The sequence below is a fragment of the Balaenoptera musculus genome, chromosome 8, assembly GCF_009873245.2.
Source record: "Balaenoptera musculus isolate JJ_BM4_2016_0621 chromosome 8, mBalMus1.pri.v3, whole genome shotgun sequence".
Lineage (NCBI taxonomy): Eukaryota > Metazoa > Chordata > Mammalia > Artiodactyla > Balaenopteridae > Balaenoptera > Balaenoptera musculus.
This window is the reverse complement of record NC_045792.1, coordinates 61,492,540-61,516,607: the sequence shown is the minus strand read 5'-3', so window position 1 is coordinate 61,516,607 and position 24,068 is coordinate 61,492,540. Positions and strand designations below refer to the sequence as shown.

Here is a 24,068-nt window from a genome sequence, read left to right as displayed (position 1 = left end):
AACTAGGAGCGAGGTAGCCCACAGCTCCCCGCGGGGCCTCGGTCCCGCCCTGGAAGGCCCTGGATTGGGGCCCTGGGGGCAGGGCGGGAGTCCCGCGAGAAAGAACCTTCTGACCCCCGGCCCCGGCCCTCGGGGTGGCCCTCGGGGTAGGGTCGGAGGAGGTGCCGCGCGTCCTGGGCGCGCGTTTCCCGGCCTAGCCCCCGTCTTCGGCGTCTTCCTGGCCTCCCAAACAGCGCCACTTCGACGACATGTTCGGCGTCTGGGTCCGGGTGAGTTCCCGGCGGCGGCCAGACGGCCTGGCGGGAAGAGGCCGGAGACGAGGGGGCGGGTAGGAGACGAGGGGGCGGGCAGGAGCCGGGCGGAGTCCGCCGGGGCCCGGGGACCTGGACAGGCCTGGGGAGAGGGCCGGGAGCCGGTGTCTGCCCGGGGCGGGCCCGCGAGGGGCGGGGCCGGGCGGAGCCGGAGGAGGTCTGGTGCGGGCTGGGGGCTGGCGCCTGGCGTGAGAAGAGAGCCGGGCGGACCTTTCCCAGATCTGCTCCGGGCTGGCGGGCGTGGGGAGTTGAGCAGGCCCGCCTTGCAGGCGAGGTGGCGGCCTGGGGGGCGGATGCGGGAGCCCTGCGGAGCCGCTGGCCGGTGAGTGTCCAGGCCTCATTGCCCTGCTTCCCAAGGTGTTGGTGTGTCCCGAGGCGCCAAGGTAATGGAGTACTCAGAGGTGCTACCGAATTACGTCGTTTGGACCCTACCCGGGCCCTAGCCGGGTGGCAGGAGAGCTCTTTTTCCATTTGGGTTTGAGCAGGCGAGTATAAGTCACAAGCTTTATTCAGGGGCCGAAGAATGGGGACGTGGGAACTAAGTTCACAGATCAACTCCTCGCCCACCCGGCGGGAGGGACTTAATTTTAGAGAGTAAAGACAAAGCGAGGAGGAGTAAGGCTAATTACATGGAGGCATATGCAGTAGCCTACCGGGAAGGGGCAGAGCTTTTTCTGAGGGACTGGGGTGCCATCCCCTTTTTATCCTTTTTTGGTCTTTAATGTCTGGTCTTGGCCTCCGGTAGGTGTGTCATTTAGTATGTTAATGTAATGAAATCAGTGTATAATGAGACTCAGGGTCTGTTGGAGGTCAGATTCATCGCCATCTTGGTCCCAGCTGGTTCTATCTGGGTTTTTCTTTTTTTTGTGTAGTTTCCTTTCTTATCTCTGCACCCTTTACCTTAAAGATTTATGTTCACTCCTGCTAAAGGTGGGGGGTTGATGGGTTTTGAGCAAGGAAGTCCTGCTAAAGGTGGGGGGTTGATGGGTTTTGAGCAAATATCTCCAGCAGCTCTGGCAACAAAATCGCCCCTTTCCTTGTTACTGCTCCTCATTCTTGAAGGGGGAAGGTCTGACTTTTGAAGCTGCTTCCTGCTTAACCTGAGCGTAGTTTTTCCCTGGATTAGAGGAGCAGAACTGTTCCCTGACTAGCCTAAAATAAGTCTGACTGTGGCCAGGCTGCAGGCCCAGTGGCAAGTACCCTTGTGTTAGTATCATGAGAAGTTTGATGGCTTCAAGCTGTTTACTAACAAAGTTGACAAGGCAGCTAAGGAGGCAAGGCCTGAAGATAAGCAGGAGGATAATAGCAATTAGTGGGCCAAGAAGTGGAAGAAATCTAGTTCAGCTGGGGAGGCTCTGTTTGACCATATTCCAGATGGAGCTGGGCTCTGGACCTCGTGTGGTATATCTATATAAACGTTGAGCTTGTTCATATATCTTTTTTATGATTACCTCAATCTGGTCAGAGTTACTGACATACATGCAGCAGGTTTTGTTAATAACTGTGCATATGCCTCCTTGCTCAGCCAGGAGATAGTCAAGAGCTAGCCTGTTATCGAGAGCAACATGTACTAGTGAGTCCAGAGAAGTACAGAGTCCTTGTAAGGCATTCCTCGGATTTTTAGACAAGTACTCAAGGGACCACATGAGATTTTTGTAAAGTAATTTCATGGTATGTGACACCTCCCCCCAGTCTGAGAGCAATCCCTCCTCCTACCAGAATGAGTCCTATTGCCCTTTTATCTCAGGACTAGGTGACGTTATGAATGGTTATGCCTAGGTTCCGAGAACTTAGCTGGCCTAGCGTGCTTTGTCCCAAAAACTGGGCATTATCTGAACACTCATAGGCTAGAGCCCATCTCAGAGAAGGGAAGGAGGAGTTGGGGTTGTTCTGATGGGGCAATTGGTTTATTCGCAGGCCACCAAGGAACAGATACGCAGGGGGAGCCCATGCCTTACGCACTTCTGAGTTAAACCACCTCTGTAAGTGGATAGCCCAAGAGGGGGTGCCTTTGCAGTGTGGGGAGAGAGGCCCACCTGCATAGAGGGGGTTACTGGGGGAGTCTTGGCTATTGGCTTTTCCCCTGGCCTTAGGAGGGCCATATACTAAATGCCAGACAACTGGCATTTTTCCTCCCCAATAAATACATCTCCCACCTGGTCCTTGTGTGTATCCATCAAATCAGTCCAGAGGGCACCAATGGGTGAGATTTCTGTAGGAGTCAATCCTGGGGCACTTAAATTGTGGGGTAATGGAAGAAGAATTGATCGGAGTCCAGAGCAGCCCCAGGGTGTTATTGTAAGTTCCTCCCTTTGGTAGGGGCGTTTGATAGGAGCAGCGGCAGCAAGATGGCTCTTCAGAGTGAGTGCTTTGTGTTAATTAGAAATGTTAATGGAAGGGGTGAGATCCAAGCAGGAGAGCAGAGTTAGGGATGGGATATGAACTTCAAGAGGGATAGGTTTAGCAGAACAGTTAGCCAAGGTGAGAGTGAGGTTGTCATTCTTAGGGGTAAAATGTAATACAGTAAGTCCCCTACATATGAATGAATTCAGTTCCGAGAGTGCGTTCGTAAGTACAATTTGTTCGTAAGTCCAACAAAGTTAGCCTAGGTATCCAACTAACACAATCGGCTATATAGTAATGTACTGTAAGAGGTTTATAATACTTTTCACACAACTAATACATAAAAAACACACACACAAAAAAAACACAAAAAATAAAAACATTTTTAATCTTATAGTACCTTGAAAAGTACAGTAGTACAGTACAACAGCTGGCATACAGGGGCTGGCATCGAGTGAACAGGCAAGAAGAGTTACTGAATGGAAGAGGGAGAGGAGGTGGGAGATGGTAGAGCTGAAGGATAATCAGCAATAGGAGATGGAGGGCAAGCTGCAATTTCACTCACGCCCGACGTTGATGGCACAGGTTCTGGTTCCTTGCTGGAACCAGATGCACGTTCACATCTTTGAAAGTTTACAACTTGAAGGTTTGTATGTAGGGGACTTACTGTACCTTTAATCCATAGGTGTCACTTTGAGGGTGGGGGTGGGGATAGATTTTGTCCAAGGACTATAATTCTTGAGAGATTTACTATTGCATCGAATTCCCATTCTGCGTGGACAGTTGTAAGAGATAGGACAGAGAGAGTTGAGAAGAATAAACAACAATAGCCATTCATCCTGCTTCCAATATTAATATGCCTATATCCAGAATGGACAGAGGAGATGTTTGCCAGAGGGAGGGTTTTGGCAAAACATCAGAAGCCAAGTAAGGCAATAGCAATGAAAAGGCCAGCTACTGAGCCTATCCATCACATTACTTATTTATTGGTAAGTTTGTCCTTTTGAAAAGTAACTTAAGGTCTTTGACACGTTCACAGGTGTATTGAGTGTGTGGCTCAGTAACTTCTTCCTCAGGCTGTCTTCACTCTGATATGGTGGGCCCATGGAGTAACGCCCTGTAATTTTAAGGCAGATAGAGTAGTCAAGATTACTAGATAAGGTCCTGTCCTCTTGGGGTCTAACTGATCTTGTGGATTCTTAGCCATCCAGGTTTTCAAATAAACCCAACCCCGAGGGAACAAAGGATGTAAAATCATGTAAAATCAGGCAATTCCTGATTCCCGTCAGCGTGTAAGCCTTGATTATTTTCCCTGTCTGTACGGCATATTTCAGTCAGTCCATATCCCTAAGGTTGGCCTTGTAGCTGGCTCCTTCAGGAATGGGCCTCCCATACATTATCTCATATGGACCTAATCTGAGCTTTCCTTTAGAGGCTGTTCGCATTCTTAGAAGTGCTCTGGGGAGAAAGGAGATCCAGGGTTGATGAGTCTCTTGACATAATTCGGCAAAATTTCTTTTGAGAGTTTGATTTCTTCTTTCTGCTTTCCCTGAGGATTGTGGTCTCCAAAGCAGAGTGCAAACTCTATTTAATTCCTAGGGCTCTTGAGACTCCTTTAGTAGTTTGAGAAATAAAGGTGGGCTCATTGTCACTTTGAGTGGATTTAGGGAGCCCAAACTGAGGGATTGTTTCCTTGAGCAGGGCCTTAGAGACCTCCAGGGTGGTCTGTGTTGGGGTGGGAAATGCCTCCATCCAGCCGGAGAAGGTGTCAGTCAGACCCAACAAATACCTAAAATTTCCTTGTGCCCAGGGCTTTACTGTAAATTCACTTTGCCAGTTCTGACCTGGATATGTGCATCTATACTAGGTGGGGGTCACTCCCTTGACCTGTGGGGATGAGTGTTGGGGTTATTCTGGAGGTAGATAGGGCAAGCTTCAACCACTGTTTCCACTGAAACCACTGTTTCAGGAGTAGTCATGGATTTGATGAGCCATTGATATAGTGTCTCCTGCCCATAATGTGTGCTCTGGTAAGCTTCCCAGACGGCTTGGAGTACAATAGCTGACAGGAAGAGCAGCTGCCCATGATCATTAGCCATCCATCCTAGTTATTCTGGGCTTTTAAAATAGCGCCATCTCAAAGCCTTTTCTCTTTCTTCTGGAGTGGATATGGGAGTGTAGGAGTTAGGGTCTTGGGAGCTGATAGCAGTGCCATTTGAGGTCTGTCCCCACCCTCTGTTGCTTGTTTAGCTGCCATATCTGCCCTGTTATTTCCTTTTATTATTTCTGCTTCTCTCTTTTGATGGTCTTTACAGTGAATAACTGCTATAGGAGTATAGCCTTCAGCATCTGTATAATCCGCCCCGCCCCCTTTTTATTTGTTTATTTCCTGAGGTCAGGATTCCCTTCTCCTTTCAGGTGGCCCCATGGGTGTCATGGCCCCTTGGGTGCATAAGATTGAATAGGCATATTTAGAGTCAGTGTTGATATTGACAACTTTCCCTTTTCCCAGTTCTAGTGCTCTGATTAGGGCAATTAATTCAGCCCTTTGAACAGAGCAGCCAGAGGGTAAGGCTTTAGCTTCTACCACTTCAGTGATGGAAACTACAGCATATCCTGCCTTTCATTTTCCATCTTTCATAAAGCTGCTCCCAGCAGTGAACCATTCCAATTCTGCATTCTGTCTAGGGGAGATCTTTAAGTCAGGCTTGCTGCATTAAACCTGTTCCCGAACTTCCTCACAATGATGAGTTAATTTTGGACCTGTCTGAGGTAGCAAGGAGGCAAGGTTAAGGACATTACAGAGCCTCAGAGTCACAGATGGGTTGTCTAGAAGCATGGCTTGGACTTGGAGGGTTTGATGGGTGTTGGGGAGTGGGGGGTGTGGAGTGCGGTGGCTTGAAGTGGGATCTTAGTTCCCCAACTGGGGATTGAACCTGGGTTGCAACAGTGAAAGCTCCAAATCCTAGCCACTAGACCACGAGGGCCATCAGGCCTGAAATGGGACCTCGGTCCTTGTCTTCTTTGAAAAAAGAATTTAGCAGAGATGTAATCAAAACAATATGGTACTGGAACAAAAACAGAAATATAGATCAATGGAACAAGATAGAAAGCCCAGAGATAAACCCACGCACCTATGGTCAACTAGTCTATGACAAAGGGGGCAAGGATATACAATGGAGAAAAGACAGTCTCTTCAATAAGTGGTGCTGGGAAAACTGGACAGCTACATGTAAAAGAATGAAATTAGAACACTCCCTAACACCATACACAAAAATAAACTCAAAATGGATTAGACACCTAAATGTAAGACCGGGCACTATAAAACTCTTAGAGGAAAACATAGGAAGAACACTCTTTGACATAAATCACAGCAAGATCTTTTTTGATCCACCTCCTAGAGAAATGGAAATAAAAACAAATAAACAAGTGGGACCTAATGAAACTTAAAAGCTTTTGCACAGCAAAGGAAACCATAAACAAGACGAAAAGACAACCCCCAGAATGGGAGAAAATATTTGCAAATGAATCATCGGACAAAGGATTAATCTCCAAAATATATAAACAGCTCATGCAGCTCAATATTAAAAAAAACAAACAACCCAATCCAAAAATGGGCAGAAGACCTAAATAGACATTTCTCCAAAGAAGACATACAGATGGCCAAGAAGCACATGAAAAGCTGCTCAACATCACTAATTATTAGAGAAATGCAAATCAAAACTACAATGAGGTATCACCTCACACCAGTCAGAATGGGCATCATCAGAAAATCTACAAACAACAAATGCTGGAGAGGGTGTGGAGAAAAGGGAACCCTCTTGCACTGTTGGTGGGAATGTAAATTGATACAGCCACTATGGAGAACAGTATGGAGGTTCCTTAAAGAACTAAAAATAGAATTACCATATGACCCAGCAATCCCACTACTGGGCATATACCCAGAGGAAACCATAATTCAAAAAGACACATGCACCCCAATGTTCATTGCAGCACTATTTACAATAGCCAGGTCATGGAAGCAACCTAAATGCCCATCGACAGACGAATGTATAAAGAAGATGTGGTCCATATATACAATGGAATATTACTCAGCCATAAAAAGGAACGAAATTGGGTCATTTGTGGAGACGTGGATGGATCTAGAGACTGTCATACAGAGTGAAGTAAGTCAGAAAGAGAAAAATATCATATATTAATGCATATATGTGGAACCTAGAAAATGGTACAGATGAATCGGTTTACAGAGCAGAAATTGAGACACAGAAGTAGAGAAGAAATGTATGGACACCAAGGGGGGAAAGCAGCGGGGGGTGGGGGTTGTGGTGTGATGAATTGGGAGATTGGGACTGACATGTATACACTGATGTGTATAAAATGGATGACTAATAAGAAAATAAATAAACATTAAAAAATAATTTTAAAAAAGAATTTAGCAGAGAGACAGAAGGTAGTGAAGTGGGTAAAGCATTTATTAGAAGCAGAGTACATGTGAAAAGGACACATGGGTGGGTTCAGAGAGAGAGTCACGCTTTGGGGGTGTCTTAAATTGCTTATATAGCATCAGTTTTATGGGTCTTTGTTTTCCTCTGGCCAGTCATCTTGCTTCGTTCCCATATCTGATCTGACTCAGGCTCTCCCCCATGCGTGCTCACATCTTTTAGCCAAGATGGATTCCAGTGTGAGGGTTTCTGGGAGGTTGGCAGGACATATTATGGGTTAGCATCCCTTCCCTTCCCTGACCCCTGAGGATCATTTCTGCTCATGTGTAGTTTGGGAGGTCTTCTTGACCTCAAGAACGAGAAGTATGTAACCTCCTTATCTTTTTACCCAAGCAGGGCTTAGCACCTCTCTGCTCCTGCCATTGTCTTTATCTTGAAGTGTCTGTCCTCAGGAGACAAATTTCAGCTGCTCAGCCTGGGGCCCATCTATCCCCTGCCTCAGAAGTAGGGGATACCTGCCCCCGCTTTCCTTAATGAGGGCTCGGAGGCAATGGGAGGTCTAGATCAGGGGTCCCTAACCCCCAGGCCATGGACCGGAATCGGGCCACACAGCAGGAGGTGAGCAACAGGTGCGCGAGCAAAGCTTCATCTGTATTTACAGCCGCTCCCCATCGCTCGCATTACTGCCTGAGCTCCACCTCCTGTCAGATCAGGCGCAGCATTAGATTCTCATAGGAGTGCAAACCCTACTGTGAACTGCGCATGTGAGGGATCTAGGTTGCACGCTCCTTACGAGAATCTAATGCCGGATGATATGAGGTGGAGCTGAGGCAGTGATGCTAGTGCTGGGGAGCAGCTGCAAATACAGATTATCATTAGTGGAGAGGTTTGACTGCACAGAGACCATAATAATTATTTGCTTGCAGACTCATATCAAAACCCTATCAGTGGGGCTTCCCTGGTGGCGCAGTGGTTGAGAGTCTGCCTGCCCATGCAGGGGACACGGGTTCGAGCCCTGGTCTGGGAGGATCCCATGTGCCATGGAGCAGCTGGGCCCTTGAGCCACAATTGCTGAGCCTGCGCGTCTGGAGCCTGTGCTCTGCAACAAGAGAGGCCGTGATAGAGGCCCACGCACCATGATGAAGAGTGGCCCCCGCTTGCCACAACTAGAGAAAGCCCTCGCACAGAAACGAAGACCCAACGCAGCCATAAATAAATAAACAAATACTTAAAAAAAAAAAAAACCCTATCAGTGAGTGTCAAGTGACAATTAAGCTGCATCTGGTGGCAGGCTTTAAGTCAGAATGCGACACTTAATTTAGTCTGCATGTGGCCTGCCCATTATTTTATTTACCACTTCTGTCTGCGCCTCTTTCCCACACTGTCTCAGTCACAGTTTTGGTAAGCCCACAAGCTAACAGTAGCCATAATGAGTAAAGAACAAATGTTGCTGGAAAACTTCTTTGAAAAGGGGGAAAGACCCAATAATGAGATAGCACTCTAAGACTGCCAACAAAAAGACAGCTGCATTTAAAAGAAAATACCAAGAGTTCTACTTAAATTACGGGTTCATTGCAGCAGGTGATTCACATTCTCCAAGACCCCTTTGTACAATATGTGGCGACTGGCCATCCAACGAAGCCATGAAACCTCCAAAACTGCTTCACCACATGGAGACCAAGCACCCTGCATGGAAAGACAAGCATTTGGAGTTTTTCAAAAGAAAAAAATGTGAACACAAAGAACAGAAGCAATTATTGAAGGCCGCCACTTCATCAAATGTGTCTGCACTGAGACCATCATTCTTAGTGGCTAACAGCATTGATACACCTAAGAAGCCCTTTACTATCGGTGAAGAGTTGATCCTGCCTGCTGCTAAGGACATTTGTTGTGAACTTTTAGGAGAGGCTGCAGTTCAAATGGTGGCACGTGTTCCTCTTTCACTAGCACCATAACTAGATGAATTGATGAAATAGCAGAGGATATTGAGGCACAATTGTTAGAGAGGATTAATGAGTCACCATGTATGTAATCCAGGTTGACAAATCTACCGATGTTGACAGCAAGGCAACAATGCTTGTTTTTGTGCGATATATTTTTCAGGAGGATGTGCATGAGGATATGTTGTGTGCACCTTTGTTGCCAACCAATACCACAGCTGCAGAACTATTCAAGTCTTTGAATGAGTACATATCAGGAAAACTGAATTGGTCATTTTGTGTCGGTATATGCACGGACGGAGCGGCTGCCATGACTGGACGGCTTTCTGGTTTCACTACTCGGGTCAAAGTAGTCACTTCTGAATGTAAGTCTACACACTGTGTCATCCATAGAGAAATGCTGACTAGCCGAAAAATGTCACCTGAACTTAACAACGTTTTGCAGGATGTGATTAAAATTATCACCCACATTAAAGTACATACCCTTAACTCACGTCTGATTGCACAGCTCTGTGAGGAGATGGACGCAGAGCACACACGTATTCTCTTATACACAGAAGTGATACGGCTTTCTAAAGGTAGATCACTGGCCAGAGTTTTTGAGTTAAGAGAGCCACTCCAGAGATTTCTTTTAGAAAAACAGTCACCACCGGCAGCACATTTCAGTGCCACAGAATGGGTCGCAAAACTTGCTTACTTGTGTGACATATTCAACCTGCTCAGTGAACTCAATCTGTCATTTCAGGGGAGAATGACAACTGTGTTCAAGTTGACAGATAAAGTGGCTGCATTCAAAGTCAAACTGGAATTATGGGGGTGACGAGTGAACATTGGGATTTTTGACATGTTTCAAACATTAACAGATATTTTGAAAGAGACTAAGCCAGGGCCTTCTTTCTCCCAGCTGGTGCATGATCACCTATCTCAGCTTTCAAAAGAGTTTGAGCATTACTTCCCAACCACAAAAGACCCCTGAACTGGGAAGGAATGGATCCGCAACCCATCTGTAAATAAGCCAGGTGAATCGACTTTGTCCGAGCTAGAAGAGGATCAACTGCTTGAGATCGCAAATGACGGTGCCCTTAAAAGTATGTTTCAGACAACTTCAAATCTCCATACGTTTTGGATGAAAGTCAAGGCGGAATATTCTGAGATTGCCACAAAAGCACTGAAAAGCCTGCCTGCATTTCCAACATCCTGTCTTTGTGAAGCAGGGTTTTCTGCAGTGACAGCAACCAAAACGAGATTACCGAGTAGACTGGACATAAGCAACACGCTGCGGATGGCACTGTCTCCCATCACCCCAGATAGGACCATCTAGTTGCAGGAAAACAGGCTCAGGGCTCCCACTGATTCTGCGTTATGGTGAGTTGTATAATTATTTCATTATATATTACAATGTAATAATAATAGAAATAAAGTGCACAATAAATGTAATGCATTTGAAACATCCTGAAACCATCCCCCCCCACCCCACGGTCTGTGGAAAAATTGTCTTCCATGAAACCCGTCCCTGGTGCCAAAAAGGTTGGGGACCGCTGGTCTAGATAGTCAGGGGCTGTCCAAAAGTTAAGTTGTTAGCTTCTTTGAGAAGCTGAGAAGTAGCAGCTACAGCCTGTAAGCATAGGTGCCATCCTTTAGGGGTTTGGTCCAATTGTTTAGAAAAATAGGTTACAACCTGAGTCAGAGGTCCCAGTTTTTGTGTAAACACCCCCAGGGCAGTTTCTCCTCTCTCGTGTATATATAGATGGAGGGGACAGCTCAGGTTGGGTAATGCGGGGGCTCTTATGAGGTGGTTTTTCAGTTCCAGGAATGCCCGGTCACAATTGGGGGTCCACTCAAAAGGGTCAGGGTCCTTCCCTTTAATTGTTCATACAAAGGCTTAGCACCTAAGCCAAAGTTGGCGATCCATATACAGCAGAACCCGACCATCCCTAGGAACCCCCAGAGCTGTTTTCTCATACTAGAGGGTGCCATCTGGCAAGCCAATTCCTTCTTCTCCTTAGATAGTGCCCTGTGTGTTGCCGAAATTTCAGCTTTCCTGTGCACCGATGCCGAACAGAAATACAGAGGCAGAGATTTTGGAGGAAGAGAGAGATGGCTTTATTTTTCTGCCAGGAAGAAGGGAAGACAGAGTAGGCTAGCACCTCAAGAACTGTGCCCCCCTGTCTTGGGGAATTGCAGGGGGTCTTATAGGTGGAACTTGCAGTCCAGGATAAGTGATAAGGAACAAAGTGGTGAAGGTCTTGCATTCTTCTTCTTCTTGCAATATTTTATAACAGTCACTGCTGCTATCAGGCAGCCTGGTAATTGGGTCCATTCATCTCTGGGTTATCGGCCTGCGACCTTCTTTCTGAAATGTAAACAGCTACAGGGGGTGATTTGCTACCAGAGGATGCAGAGAGTAAATGCCAGGTGCAGGGTACAATTCATATGGAATCAGAGAGTAATTAGCTTTGTTTAGCTTTGTGAAGGACAAGTCTAGCTACAAGTGTTTGTAGTAACAGCTAAAGGATAACCAAGATTGCTTAACTCTTTCAGGCCTGTTTATGCTGTTGCCCTAGCCTGTTCATTGTTGCTTATTTTCCTTGTTTATCAGAAAAATCTCATTTCTATTTTTGCTGCAACATGTGTCCCTTTTCTATTATAAATCCCAAGTATTCTACCCGCTGGAGGGAGATCTGGGCTTTTTGCTTTGAAACTTTATATCCTCTCTCAGCCGGATGATACAAGGTGCTAACTGTGTTATGGTCAGAAAGCTCTTTGGTGGAGCTGGCGATTAGAATGTCGTCCACATATTGAAGTATAGTTCGCTGTTCTAACTCAAGATCACTAAGATCTTTAGCAAAAACCTTTATGAAAAGGGTGGGGCAGTTTTTAAATCCCTGGGACAGAACCTTCCAGCACAATGATTGTTTTCTAGAGCTGTAGGGATCCTGCCATTCAAATACAAAAATCTATTGAGATTCTGGGGCTAAGGACACACAAAAGAAGGCATCTTTTAAGTCTAACACTGAATTCCAGATCCTCTCAGGGTTTGAGGTAGAGAGTAATGTGTACAGGTTGGGCACCAGGAGTGAATTTCCTCCGTAGCTTCATTTACTGCTTGGAGGTCCTGAACTAGCCGATATTTCCCATTTGGTTTTTTTTACCGGAAGAATAGGAGTGTTGCAAGGGGACTGACAGGATCTAAGAAGCCCTTGTTTGAGTAGCTTTCTATTACAGGCTTAATGCCCACTAGGGCTTCTTTGGTTTAAGGGGTATTGCTTTTTACTTGGGTGATTGTAGTTGGGTCACAGCTTGACTATGACTGGTGGTGCCCTCCTGGCTCTGCCAACAGTATGGGCTCTGTCGTGGGCCCATACTGAGGGGTTAATCCCCTCAAGGTTAATTGGGCCATTATTATTGGCAGAGGGCGGTAGCACTAGGGCTACAGAATGGAAGGTGGTCTTGGGTATTTCAATGATAAGGTTTTTGTCTCTGAGATAAGTTGTAGCTCCCAATTTATATAGTAAGTCTCTTTCTATTAGAGGAATTGGGCATTCCGGGCTATATAAGAAAGAGTGAGATAACATTTTTCCTTCCAAAGCGCACTCAAGGGGCTCTATAAAATTGCACTCCTGTGGCTTCCCTTCCACTCCCATGATCTTACATTTATCTTTGGTCATTTTGCCTTGTCAAGTGTTCAAGACCAAGAAGGTGGCCCCTGTGTCAACTAAAAAGTCAACCTTTTTACCCGCTATGGTCAGGGTCAGCTGAGGCTCCTCAGGGGTAATTTCCAGGGTGCTCTGAGGAGCACCTAGGCCCCTTCAGTTCTCTTCTTCTTTTATGTGTGCAACCAGTGAGGTTGGGCCAGGACACAGTGGTCCACCTAGTTTCCTTCCGAGACATTTGGGGCATTCTCCCTTCCAGTGACCCTCCTCCATGCAGTTTGCACACTGATTGGTTTTAAGCCCTTCTCTCCACGGTGGGCATGGTCTTCGAAACGCAGGGCGACTCATCAATGTCACAGGGTCCCTTGGGGGGCCGTCATTCCTGGGAGGTTTATCTTCCTTTGCATTCGCCTCCAGATCCCGGTTGTTGAACACCCGAAGTGCTGATTCCACCAGCCGGGAAGTGGGCATGGTGGGCCCTCTCCCCAACTTTTGTAATTTTCTCACAATGTCTGGGGCGCTCTGGGATTTAAGAGTGGCATGCCCTTCCAATGGCTTCAGATTATATTTGCGTACACTTGGAGACACTCCCTTAGGCACTCAAAGAAGGCTGAGGGATTTTCCTCCGGTCCCTGGATGACTCCCAGTACCCTACTTCAATTTATGGGTTTCTTCCCCACTGACTAAGCCCTTAAGAATCAAATCCCTGAAATGTGTGAGGTTCTGCCAACTATTTTCCTCTTGATGATCCCACCCAGGGTCCGTGTTGGGAATGACTGGGGCTCCAAGCTGTGCCCTGCATAATTTTGATTGGTCTTATCCACTTTCTCCCTTGCATTAGTTATAATCAGTGCCTTTTCTTCCCCAGAGAATAAGATATTTTAGGAGGGTTTGGACATCCACCCAAGTGGGGAAATGAGAGTGGAATATTTCCCAGACTAAATTAAGGACTCCCTCGGGGGTCTTCCTATAAACCCTGGGATTGATCCTTCTAGTTGTATAGATCTGAGAAAGAGAGGGGTACATACACGGTGGTCAGCCCCACCTCTCCATTGGGGACCTCCCAAAGGGGGAATAGCTTATTGATTCAGAGTTCTGGTACTGAACTCTGTGGGCGTGCATTGGACTAGTTCCCGAGGGAGGAAAACCGAGAGAGAATGAGATTTGAACTAGCCTTGCATTTTTTATGGAGGCCCTTGTTTTGGCGAAGTGCCATGAAACATTGTACATGGGGATCTCATCTCATTTTTTTAAATACTGGCAATAGAGATCCAATTGAAAAATAATATTATAATTTAGCGAGCCATTATTTGGCCAACTTTCTCCATCTGCCAGTTTATATTGGGGCTACATGGTGTTGCAAAAGAAAATAAGCTGTCTCTTTGGTAGTGGCCAGTACTCAAAGAATTTCCAGTTGTGGAGAATGCACCCTAGCAGCAATTTCACCAGGACAGAGGCTTGGTTACCCATAGTAGGGAGTCCTTATTTCTGGTCTGTTTCCAGCTTCCCAGCGGCCTCTTCTTAGGGTTGGTAGCAACACCGATCCCACAGGATCTGGCCCATGCCAAGTTGTCTAGGCACTGTAACTGAAATCTGAACCAGCCTTCACAGGGGCTGGAAGGGGAGATGCTGTCTCAGAGGGCCCTAGTTATAAAATCCCCCCTAAGTTAGCAAGTAGACGTTTCCAGGCCTACTGTGGGACTGTAGGAGATACCCAATGTACGTGAGTGTTTTCAGCAAGCAGTCCTCGGAGATAGGGTAAAGGAGGAATGGGAAATAAGTGTTCTCTAATCAGATAAATTGCTCGGAGAGCCTCTCTGGCAGTCAAGGAGGCTTGTTCAAAAAGGGCTTGACCCTGCTTGGTTACAGGCAATCTAGCAGGGAGGCCGAATGCCCATTTGGAATGTGTCCGGTTCTCTATACTCTCAGCTACAAGGACCCAAGGACTTTGGATGATTTGGGTGTCCTCTTCTTCCTTCTCTGGCCAGACGGTGATTTTCCGGAAATCTGGTAAAAATAAGATTTTTAAAGGGTTTATGTCTCAGAGGAAGGATTCCTAGGGATCTGTGATTGAGGGTAATGGGGAGAGACCTACCCAACAGAGCCATATACCCTGCCCCGGAATGGCAAGTTAGGGTAAGACGAACCAATACAGAAGATGTGCTCTTGGATTTTTGACTATATCCTAGAGTCGGGAGTGCTGCAGGGGTCAGGACTGTGAGTGTTTTACAGTGTGCCAACTTACATGGACATTTGCTTCCAGCCGGCAGGATACCTAGTGCTCATCTACCCTGGTCCGTGACCGACTTATCCTTTCACAGGAGTCTTCCAGTGGAGAGCGCCCTAGTGGCATTTAAGTGCTCGACCCATGCCCACAGTTGTGGCAAGTATTTCCAAGAACATCAGGGCAAACAAGACCACATAGAACAGAGATTGAAGTTTCACCCTTATCAAGAACAGAGACTAGGACTTACATCACACACACAAAACAAAGATGTTCTTACCATGTGGTGGCCTGGAGGGCTTCCCGTCCAGTCCATTCAGGCAACCAATTGTGCAATCTCACCTCCCCCGTTATCAGAGCATTGGCTCAATTCAGACAACCAACCGTCCAGTCCAGTCTTCTCGGCAGAGGTCTGACTCCAACCAGGTGGCCAGGATCCTTTCCCTTAATTAGCCAACCCCTACAACCACCATTGGCCTTATCGACTGAAGTGGGGTCAGCACCCCCTGTGTTGGACATCGCCTGGACACTACACCAATCTGTAGCAAGTATCCTTGGAGACGTGCCGGGGTGGGGGTGGGGGGGGTCTTAACCTGGGGAGCACCCCACTTGATTCTTGGCTGCTTTTTGATCTCAGGCTTAGTTTAGTAGCCTTCACTGGCCCAGGGATCCAGAATTGGGGCAAACCGCCCAGTTATTTAACTTGCCTTGTTGGCGAGTAAGCCCTGAGTTACCAGACGGAATGGGCCCCCCCATTGGACGCCAAAATTTGTTACCGAATTAAGTCGTATGGACCCTGTTCCAGCCCTAGCCCAGTGGAGGCTCTCTGCCTTGGCGAGGGAGGGTTTTTTTTCTGTTTGGGTTCAAGTAGGCAAATAATAAAACCCAAGCTGAGATTGACCCAGCACAGTCTTTATTCAGTGGCCAAAGAATGGAGAAGTGGGAACTAAGTTCACATCAAATTCTCACCCAGCTGGTGAGAGGGTTTTAACTTTAAAGAGTAAAGACAAAGGGAGGAGGAGTGAGGCGAACTATGTGGAGGCATATGCAATAGTCTACGGGGAAGGGCAGGGCTTTTTCTGAGGGACTGGGGTGCCACCCCCTTTTTATCCTTTTTTGGTCCTTAATGTCAGGTCCTGGCCACCAGTAGGTGCGTCATTTAATATGCTAATGTAGTAAGATGAGACTCAGGGTCTGTTGGAGGTCAGATTCATTGCCCTATTTGTCCCAGCTGGTTCCATCTGTGTTTTTTTTTTTTTTCTTTTGTGTGTGTGTATAGCTTCCTTTTCTTATCCCTGAACCCTTCAAGTTAAAAATTTATGTTCACTCCTGCTAACGGTGGGCGTTGGTGGGTTTTGAGCAAAGACCTGGAGCAGCTCTGGCAACAGAGGTACTCACCCCACCCCTACCCCTGCCCTAGCCAGACCTGGAAGAGGGGAGTGGAGGAGGCAAGCCCCATCCCTCTTAGCTCAGCAGCTAATCCCCACTCCCTAGCTCTGCCCCTGGGGGTTGGGGCCTTCATTCCAAATTGTGTACTAGAAGCAGCGTCCTCACCCCTTCCACCTCAAGGAGGGGACTGCCAGGGCTTGCACCCTTGGCTGTAGCCGGGATAGAGGCAGATGGGCAGGAAAGGCCTGGTGACATTAGCACTCCTGAGCCATCGGACTGGGAGTTTAAAGCATCCCGCCTTGTCTGATCTGTAGCTGGGCCCTCCCAGCCTCCAGGTCCACCGTAGGCTGAGCCTGCCTTCTAGTTTAGTACCTTTACCTCTGCCTAGTTTCTTTTAGGCACAGTCCGGCTTCATACATGCCTCTGGTGTGGAGCGGGTGCCGCTGTGCCTGAGAGCTGTCTTGCCCAGGGCAGGCAGGACCTGGGGTGCCCTGCTCACATTGTGTTTGGTAGGACACGTCCCTATTCCTCGCCATCACTGTTACTGGGATCACTGTGCTCCTGCTGGCCCTGAAGAACAAGAACGTAAAGAAGAGACATCCTATCACCTTACAGCACCCTGAAGCCAAGTTCCTGCTGCCCTTGATTGAGAAAGAGGTGATGGGTCAGCCCTCCCTCTCTGCTGTCAGGGGCAGGATGGGGGAGTGATGGGAGAGGAAGACAAAGCGGTGGGGAATGTGTTGGCTGGGGAGGCCAGGGCAGTGGGATGGGCATTCCATGGCCTCTAGTTTGCTCCCCACTGCCACTGTCTGTGTATGTGTGCTGGGAGCTCCTTTCCCAGGCATCTGAGCTGCCCAGCAAAGCTTCCAGAAAGCTGACAGAGCCTGCCTCTGTTTTCTGTTTTATTAGCAAATCAGCTACAACACTCGGAGGTTCCGCTTTGGACTGCCCTCGCCGGACCATGCCTTCGGGCTTCCTGTAGGTGAGTGGAGTTTGGTGTCATCAGCAGGACCTGGGCCTTGCGGGCACTCTGCTCCTATCAGAAACTCGGCTGAGGTGTAGAGACTGCCCTGCTACCTTTCCTGAGCCACATAAGCTCAAAGAGGTAGGGAGATAGGCTTAGGGACTGTCCATTCCCTTTCTCATCGTTCCATTGGGGCTGACACAAAAGCGATATCTTAATGAGCATTGAAAAGAGCTGAGTCTAGAGTCAGAAGGTCTAAGATCCCATTGCCAGCTCCTTGCTGGGCAATCTTAAGCAAATCCCTCAACCTCTCTGAGACTCTGTCTATGAAATGGGCTTTCCCAGTCCTGTCTGCTACTTGCATTGTTGTGAAAATTAAGTGACTGATGGATGTGAAAATTCAGAAACTGTAAAGTGCTGTGCACTTAGGACGGATGGGAGGAATTGATGTTCCCCTACTGTCAAGAGAAAGGCCCAGAAGGTTTGGAGAGGCAGGAGGGGGTTGGTGCCCTTCCCCTCCAGTACGTGGATCCTTAGCAGGGGCCTCAAACTCATGCACGAAAGGAGGGAGCCGTTGTGGATATGAGCCCTAGCAGTCCTAGAGTTCCGAGTCGTCCCATTTCTAACCTGTACCACCAGCAGATGGCTGAGTCAGTCTTAGCGCTCTGCTAGGCCCACAGCCTGAAACTCTGTGCTGCTTGCCTTCCTGGTGGAGGTCCTCATCCACAGCCTACTTGGCCTGGGTGCATGGGACAGAAGCTTGACGTCGCCTCTTCAGGTGATGAAATTACCCACTAGGCAGCCAGCCTGGCCCCTGAGCCTCCTTGCTGCTTCCTCTCTCCCTCTTCATCCGTGAGAGCTGGGTGTCAGCCTGCCTTCCAGCCCTCTGCCTGCCTCGTGAGACCAGCCCTATTGGCAAGAAGGCTAAAGAATAAAACCTCTGAGAAACAGAATTTCTTAGAAACTGTCATGACCCACTCTCTCCTCAGCCCTGGTGTGGGCAGTGCACAGTTAGTGCACAAGGTGATTTAGAGGCTTCTGGGAGAGTCTGCTGTGAAGGCTCGGAGGTTGCTCATGCTTGCCAGCTCTGCTGAAATGAAGCTGGTTAGAGATGCAGTCTGCGGGACCAGCCGGGCAGCCCCGTTTTCTCTGAGGTTGCTGCCAGACCAGGCCCAGGTTGGCTGCATCTGAAAGAGTCTTTCTAAGGTTTCCAGTATCAGATGAGTTCTCAGCAGGAAGCTGCCACAGGTGTTTATTCCTGGGTATCCCTGGTTCCCAGCCAGGGCATAGCCAGAGTCATTGAGCCTGTCCTTTCTTTTTTTTAATTTTATGGAAGTACAGTTGATTTACAATGTTGTGTTAATTTATGCTGTACAGCAAAGTGACACAGTTATACGTATATATGTTCTTTTTCATATTCTTTCCCATTATGGTTTATCACAGGATATTCAATATAGTTCCCTGTGCTATACAATAGGACCTTGTTGTTTATCCATCCTAAGCCTGTGCTTTCTTAACCCAGAGCGTTTGCACCTCAGGCTTCAGGGCCCCTCATAGACTGGTTTTTGCCCCTGCAGTGCCCCCTCCTCCTTTTCCTCCTTCCCTTCCTCCTACCCTTCTCCTCCTCCTTCTCCCTGGGTCTCTGCTTCTGTCTGCATATTCTCTCTCTCTGTCCTGTGCACACACAGCTTCTACCCGCTCAGATACTCTGGCTCAGAACTTCCTCTTGCCTTTGTCTCTTGGCATCTCTTGATTGCAGCTTCTGCCCTCACCACTAATTGCCTTAGTCACTGAAGTCTCCCATGTTGGATCCAACAGAAATCTGAGTGGCCTAGCCCATCATGTGATGCTGGATCATGTAGTCACGGCCACCCCGGTCTGTTCATGTCTACCCTGGGGGTGCAGAATTAACATGGTTCAGAGCTTCACTGCCGCCCTTCAGCAGAGCCATGGGCCAGGGAGACACAGTGCTCCTGCTGGAACTCATGGTCCATGGATGTCTCAATCCTGGAGCCCTGCACACCTGTGAGCCCAGGCCTGCTCCATGCCGGGCAACAGGATACAGATGAGGGAGCTGTCATTCATTCATAGACCCCAGTGACACATACAGTTTAGGAAGAAATGACTTTATGAAGGCAACATATTTTGCTTTTAAAAGGAAACACATTTCTGTAATTCTTAACACTCAGCCTCCAACTTTAATTAGCTCTTCCTGCTCCACAGAGTACTTTGACACAGTGAGCATGCACCGACAGTAGGTTTCCTGTGTGTGAAGCTCACAGCTACACTGTGCTGGAGTCAGGGCAGGTATATGGGGTGAAGTGACCTGTCCAGGGTGGCACATGGAGTGATAAGGGCAGGCCTAGGATCTAGGCATCCTGGACTTGGGCTCCTTCCCTGCTTGGCCCTCCTCTCATGCACCCTGTCGTGCTATGCACCCCCTCCACCACCAAAGCTCAGTCCTTTAGAGAAATCCTTGGTCCTGTTTAGGCTGGCCCTGCTCAGTCTTAACATTTGGTGCCTTTTCTGTAGGTAACTATGTTAATCTCTTGGCCAGAATTGATGGTGTTTTGGTGATCAGGGCTTACACGCCTGTGTCCAGTGATGAGGATCTAGGCTTTGTGGACTTAATTATGAAGGTAAATGATGCCCGCCATGTCCAGCTGCCTCACCGTCACAAGCTTGTTCAGGGTGGTGGGCGGAGAAGGGGCACGTGCCCTGGACAGGGCTTCCCAGCGGTGTCATTTAACAGTGAAGCTGTTGACCTAGTGAAGTCTTCAGGTGTTGCTTAGAGCAACCGTGAGTGCAGAGGATTTGCTCCTCATGGTTTCTGGTAGCAAATGTATTCTTGAGTTGTGTGTGGCTGTGGCCTCGGGGCTGAAGGTGTGAAAACCGTGCTGCCTTATTTTTCAGATCTACTTCAAAAATGTACACCCTAATCATCCAGAAGGGGAAAGATGACTCAGTACTTGGAGAACATGAAAACTGGGGACACCATCCTTTTTCAAGGGCCATCCGGGCGCCTGTTCTATCATGGGTCAGGTACTGGGGGGTTCACACTGGGCCTCCAGCTAGGAGGAAGAAGATGCCTATGGTTGTTCCATTGTTCTAGAAAGCTCCTCAGATTTGAGTCACATGGACTTGTCCTTGAAGTCTTCATACATTCATTCACACACCCACTTTATGAGATTATAAGCTTCATGAAGGTAAGGGAGTGATTTGGTGTTTCCTCATCACTGTATCTCCAGCCCTTAGTGGAAATTTCAGAAAATACAGAAGCATATAAATAATTTACTTCTTTTTTTGTTTGCTCTATACATGCTATATATTCACAATTATATATATATTGTTTTTCATTTTTAGTTTTTTTTACTCAACATTACTACACAGGCATTTTCTTCTCATTAAAACTCTTGATAAATATTTTCATCAGTCTATATCAAGTCGCACCATCATTACTAAATCTTCTCCTCCATTCAGGTTGTTTTCAGTTTTCACAGTTATAAATGATACAGTGATGAATAATTGTGCCTAGGCTTAGATTGTTTTGTTAAACAGAATCCCAGAAGTGGAATTGTTGGGACAAGGATCGTGACGAGTTTTAAGGTCCAGGTCTTGTGTGCAGCATCTCTGAGCCTGCAGCAGATCTTTTGGCTTTGTGCACTTTCCCCAGCGGAGGCTACAGCCTCTATCTTCCTCTGCTGTAGCTCTCCCGTGCCGTAGATTATATATATCGTGTCATATATCATTCCCTGCAGGAGATCCTGGGCCAGTCCGGTTTGCCTTGCCTGGCGCTCAGAGTGGATGCAGGAGCTGGGCTGGGACCCCCAGTGTTCAGACACAGCCTTCCAGCTGGAGGGCAATCACCCAACGCCTCCCTCCACAAGAGGGCGTTTGTTGTGTCGGAGCCTCAGCAGAACTCTGGCCCAGAGGCTGCAGGGAGCCCTCAAGCTAGAGTGGGGTGGCCGGGGCAGGACCGTGCTGACCTGTGTGCTGAGTCTGGGGAACAAGCAGGACGCCCTGGAGGGGTGAGGCTCACGTTGCTTCTTTTCTAGACAGAGGAGGAGATCTTGGTGAGCAAGGAGCTTGAAGAAGTTGCCAGAACTCACCCAAAGCAGTTCAACCTGTGGTACACCCTGGACGGGCCTACTGTTGGTACGGTCCCCGTTGTCCCCACCGTGGGTCAGCTCCAACCCTTGACCCAGTCAGCGGCCAGTCCCTGGGTTGGTTGGTTGGTGGGTTGGTTCTGGGCTGGGTGGCTGAGGCCTTGGACTATGTCTCTACTTGGGAAATGCAGGAATTTGAGGGAGAGAGGATTTGGGATGACCTGCTTGTAAGGGCAGTAGAGGGTCGGTGTCCGATATCTCAGCAGCACTCCACGCACTACTCTGAACGTCAGGGGGCATCCTGAGGCCCCGGACCACCCTGAACACCCACTCCACACGGCATCCCACACGGCATCCCACGGAGCCATCACTCACACTGCCTCCCGTACGGCCACTGACCCTTCCACCCCGCACCACGCACCTCACCTAGGACAGCAGTCCTCATAAGCTGAGCCCCAGCCGGCCCCGGCCACCAGGCCGCCACCGCGCACGCCGCACCCCACAGGGCCCTCACGCTGCAGGCTGCCTCTCCCACCCAGCGCTGAGCTGTGCCTGCCTCGTCATACAGCTCACTGCCCAGCAGAGGGCGCCACCCAAACGAGCCAGTCCCCAAACAACCACAGCGCTCTCTGCCCGGCACAGCTCCTGCTCCCTGCCTCGATTCACGCTGCACCCGGGTGCATCTGTCTCACAGTGGCGTTCACCCGTGCCAGTGCTTACAGCAGGCAGACACCAGCCAGGGACTCAGAACCCCAGCAGTGAGCCTGGGGTCTGGGATAAATACTGAAAAGGGCTCCCTGGGCCCCCCACGTCCTCTACTCCCAGCTTTCTGCGGAGAGCAGTAGTGCAGACGTCTAAGCCTTGGCGAGTAGCCTTGTGTCCCTCTCCCTGGCGTGAGGGAGGGCGGGCAGGTGGGCAGGGGGCCTGGGGTCAGGGACGCAACCTGGCCCCCGTAACAGCTTTTTTCTGCTTAATCTCAGGCTGGAAGTACAGCTCAGGCTTCATTACTGAGGACACGATCAAGGAGCATCTCCCTCCTCCTGGGAGGTTCTCGTTCATCCCGGCGTGTGGCCCACCACCCCTGATCCAGAGAGCCGCGCACCCTAACTTGGAGAAACTGGGTTACAACAAGGACATGATTTTCACCTACTAATGCCTCCCTTGCTCTTAGCAAATTTGCCTGGTCCCGTTCATGTTTCACAGTGAGCTCAGCTTCACCATGTTATACTGGGAAGTGTTCAAAGTCCCTCGTAATGCATCCTTGCGTACGCTGGCGCTCCTTCCTCTCTTTTGGTGTGGGGCTAAGAAAAAGGCTCAGGAGACTGAAGATAAAGTAGCTTCTGAGGCCTCCTTGCTTGAAGGAATTCCATTTCAGTATCTTTTTCCATAGTTTAGTGAAATAAAATTCAGTGCAAAGCAGATAGCCATTGAGTATGGCTCTGTGGGGGACCTGCTAGACAGGTAGAAGGCCTTGGCCTGCCCCATGTGTGAATTGGCATCTTGTGTCCTTGGGGGGTCACAATGGTCAAAAATACTGGGGCAGAACTCCAGGAGAATCCAAGGGGGCTCGTGTCAACTCCCAATTTCTCTTGAACCCCTTTCTAGAGTGTTGTTTTTAAGGTCACACCTATCAGAGGGCTCAGGCACCCTCCATGTGCACTCTTTCTTCTCTTGTAGGAGACCATTGAAATGGAAATGGTGTTAAAAATACACATCAGGGCAATAGTCAAGGTGGGCTCCAAGAATCCTGGACTCCCTGCACTTTACACCACAAATGGAGGTAAGGGGTGCTTCTTTGTTAAGGATCCTCTAAATGCCAGGCCCAATTCTGGTGTGGTCAGGTAGGGGTGGTTAGTACAGAAGCTTCTGAACTTGCAAACAAAATTAGGTTCCTGAGGCTATTCCTTAAATCCTTCATATTTATTGCAAAGGGTATAAGTGTTCACTATCACCATCTGTTGTTTGTGGTCAGGATGACATGCTGTTGCTTTGTTATCTGTGAGTGGATAAAACCACTTCTGCTCTTGATTTTTTTTATTACTTCTGCTCTTGAAGTATAGTTGATTTATGTTTCAGGTGTACAGCAAAGTGATTCAGTTGTGTGTGTGTGTGTGTGTGTGTATATATATATATATATATATATATATATATATATATATATATATATATGTATTCTTTGTCAGATTCTTTTCCATTATAGGTTTTTACAGGATATCGCATATAGCTCCCTATGCTATACGGTAGATCTTTGCTATTTTATATATAGTGGTGTGTATCTGTTAATCCCAGATTCCAAATTTATCCCTTCCTTCCCTTTCCCCTTTGGTAACCGTAAGTTTGCTTTCTATGTCTGTGAGTCTATTTCTGTTTTGTGAATAAGTTCATTTATATCATTTTTCTAGAATGCACGTATAAGTGATATATGATATTTCTCTTTCTCTTACTTCATTTAGTATGTTGCTGCAAATGGCATTACTTCATCATTTTTTATGGCTGAGTAATATTCCATTCATCTGTTGATGGACATTTAGATTGCTTCCATGTTTGCCTTGTGTAAATAGTGCTATGAACACTGGGGTGCATGTATCCTTTTGAATTAGAGTTTTCTCCAATATATGACCAGGAGTGGGATTGCGGGAACATATGGCAACCCTATTTTTAGTTTTTTGAGGAACCTCCATACACTTCTCCATAGT

General features: G+C 48.0%; 1 protein-coding gene across 1 annotated transcript; it reads left to right on the top strand.

Moving 5' to 3' along the window:
* Positions 1-248: 248 nt before the first annotated feature.
* Positions 249-23,361, top strand: LOC118899533 (NADH-cytochrome b5 reductase 2). Its single transcript, XM_036861309.1, is given in 9 exon segments — positions 249-328; positions 531-633; positions 16,816-16,959; positions 17,212-17,284; positions 19,799-19,905; positions 20,180-20,213; positions 20,216-20,472; positions 21,322-21,421; positions 22,353-23,361. Coding segments are annotated over 9 exon segments (1,071 nt in total). The 3' UTR covers positions 22,526-23,361.
* Positions 23,362-24,068: the final 707 nt, after the last annotated feature.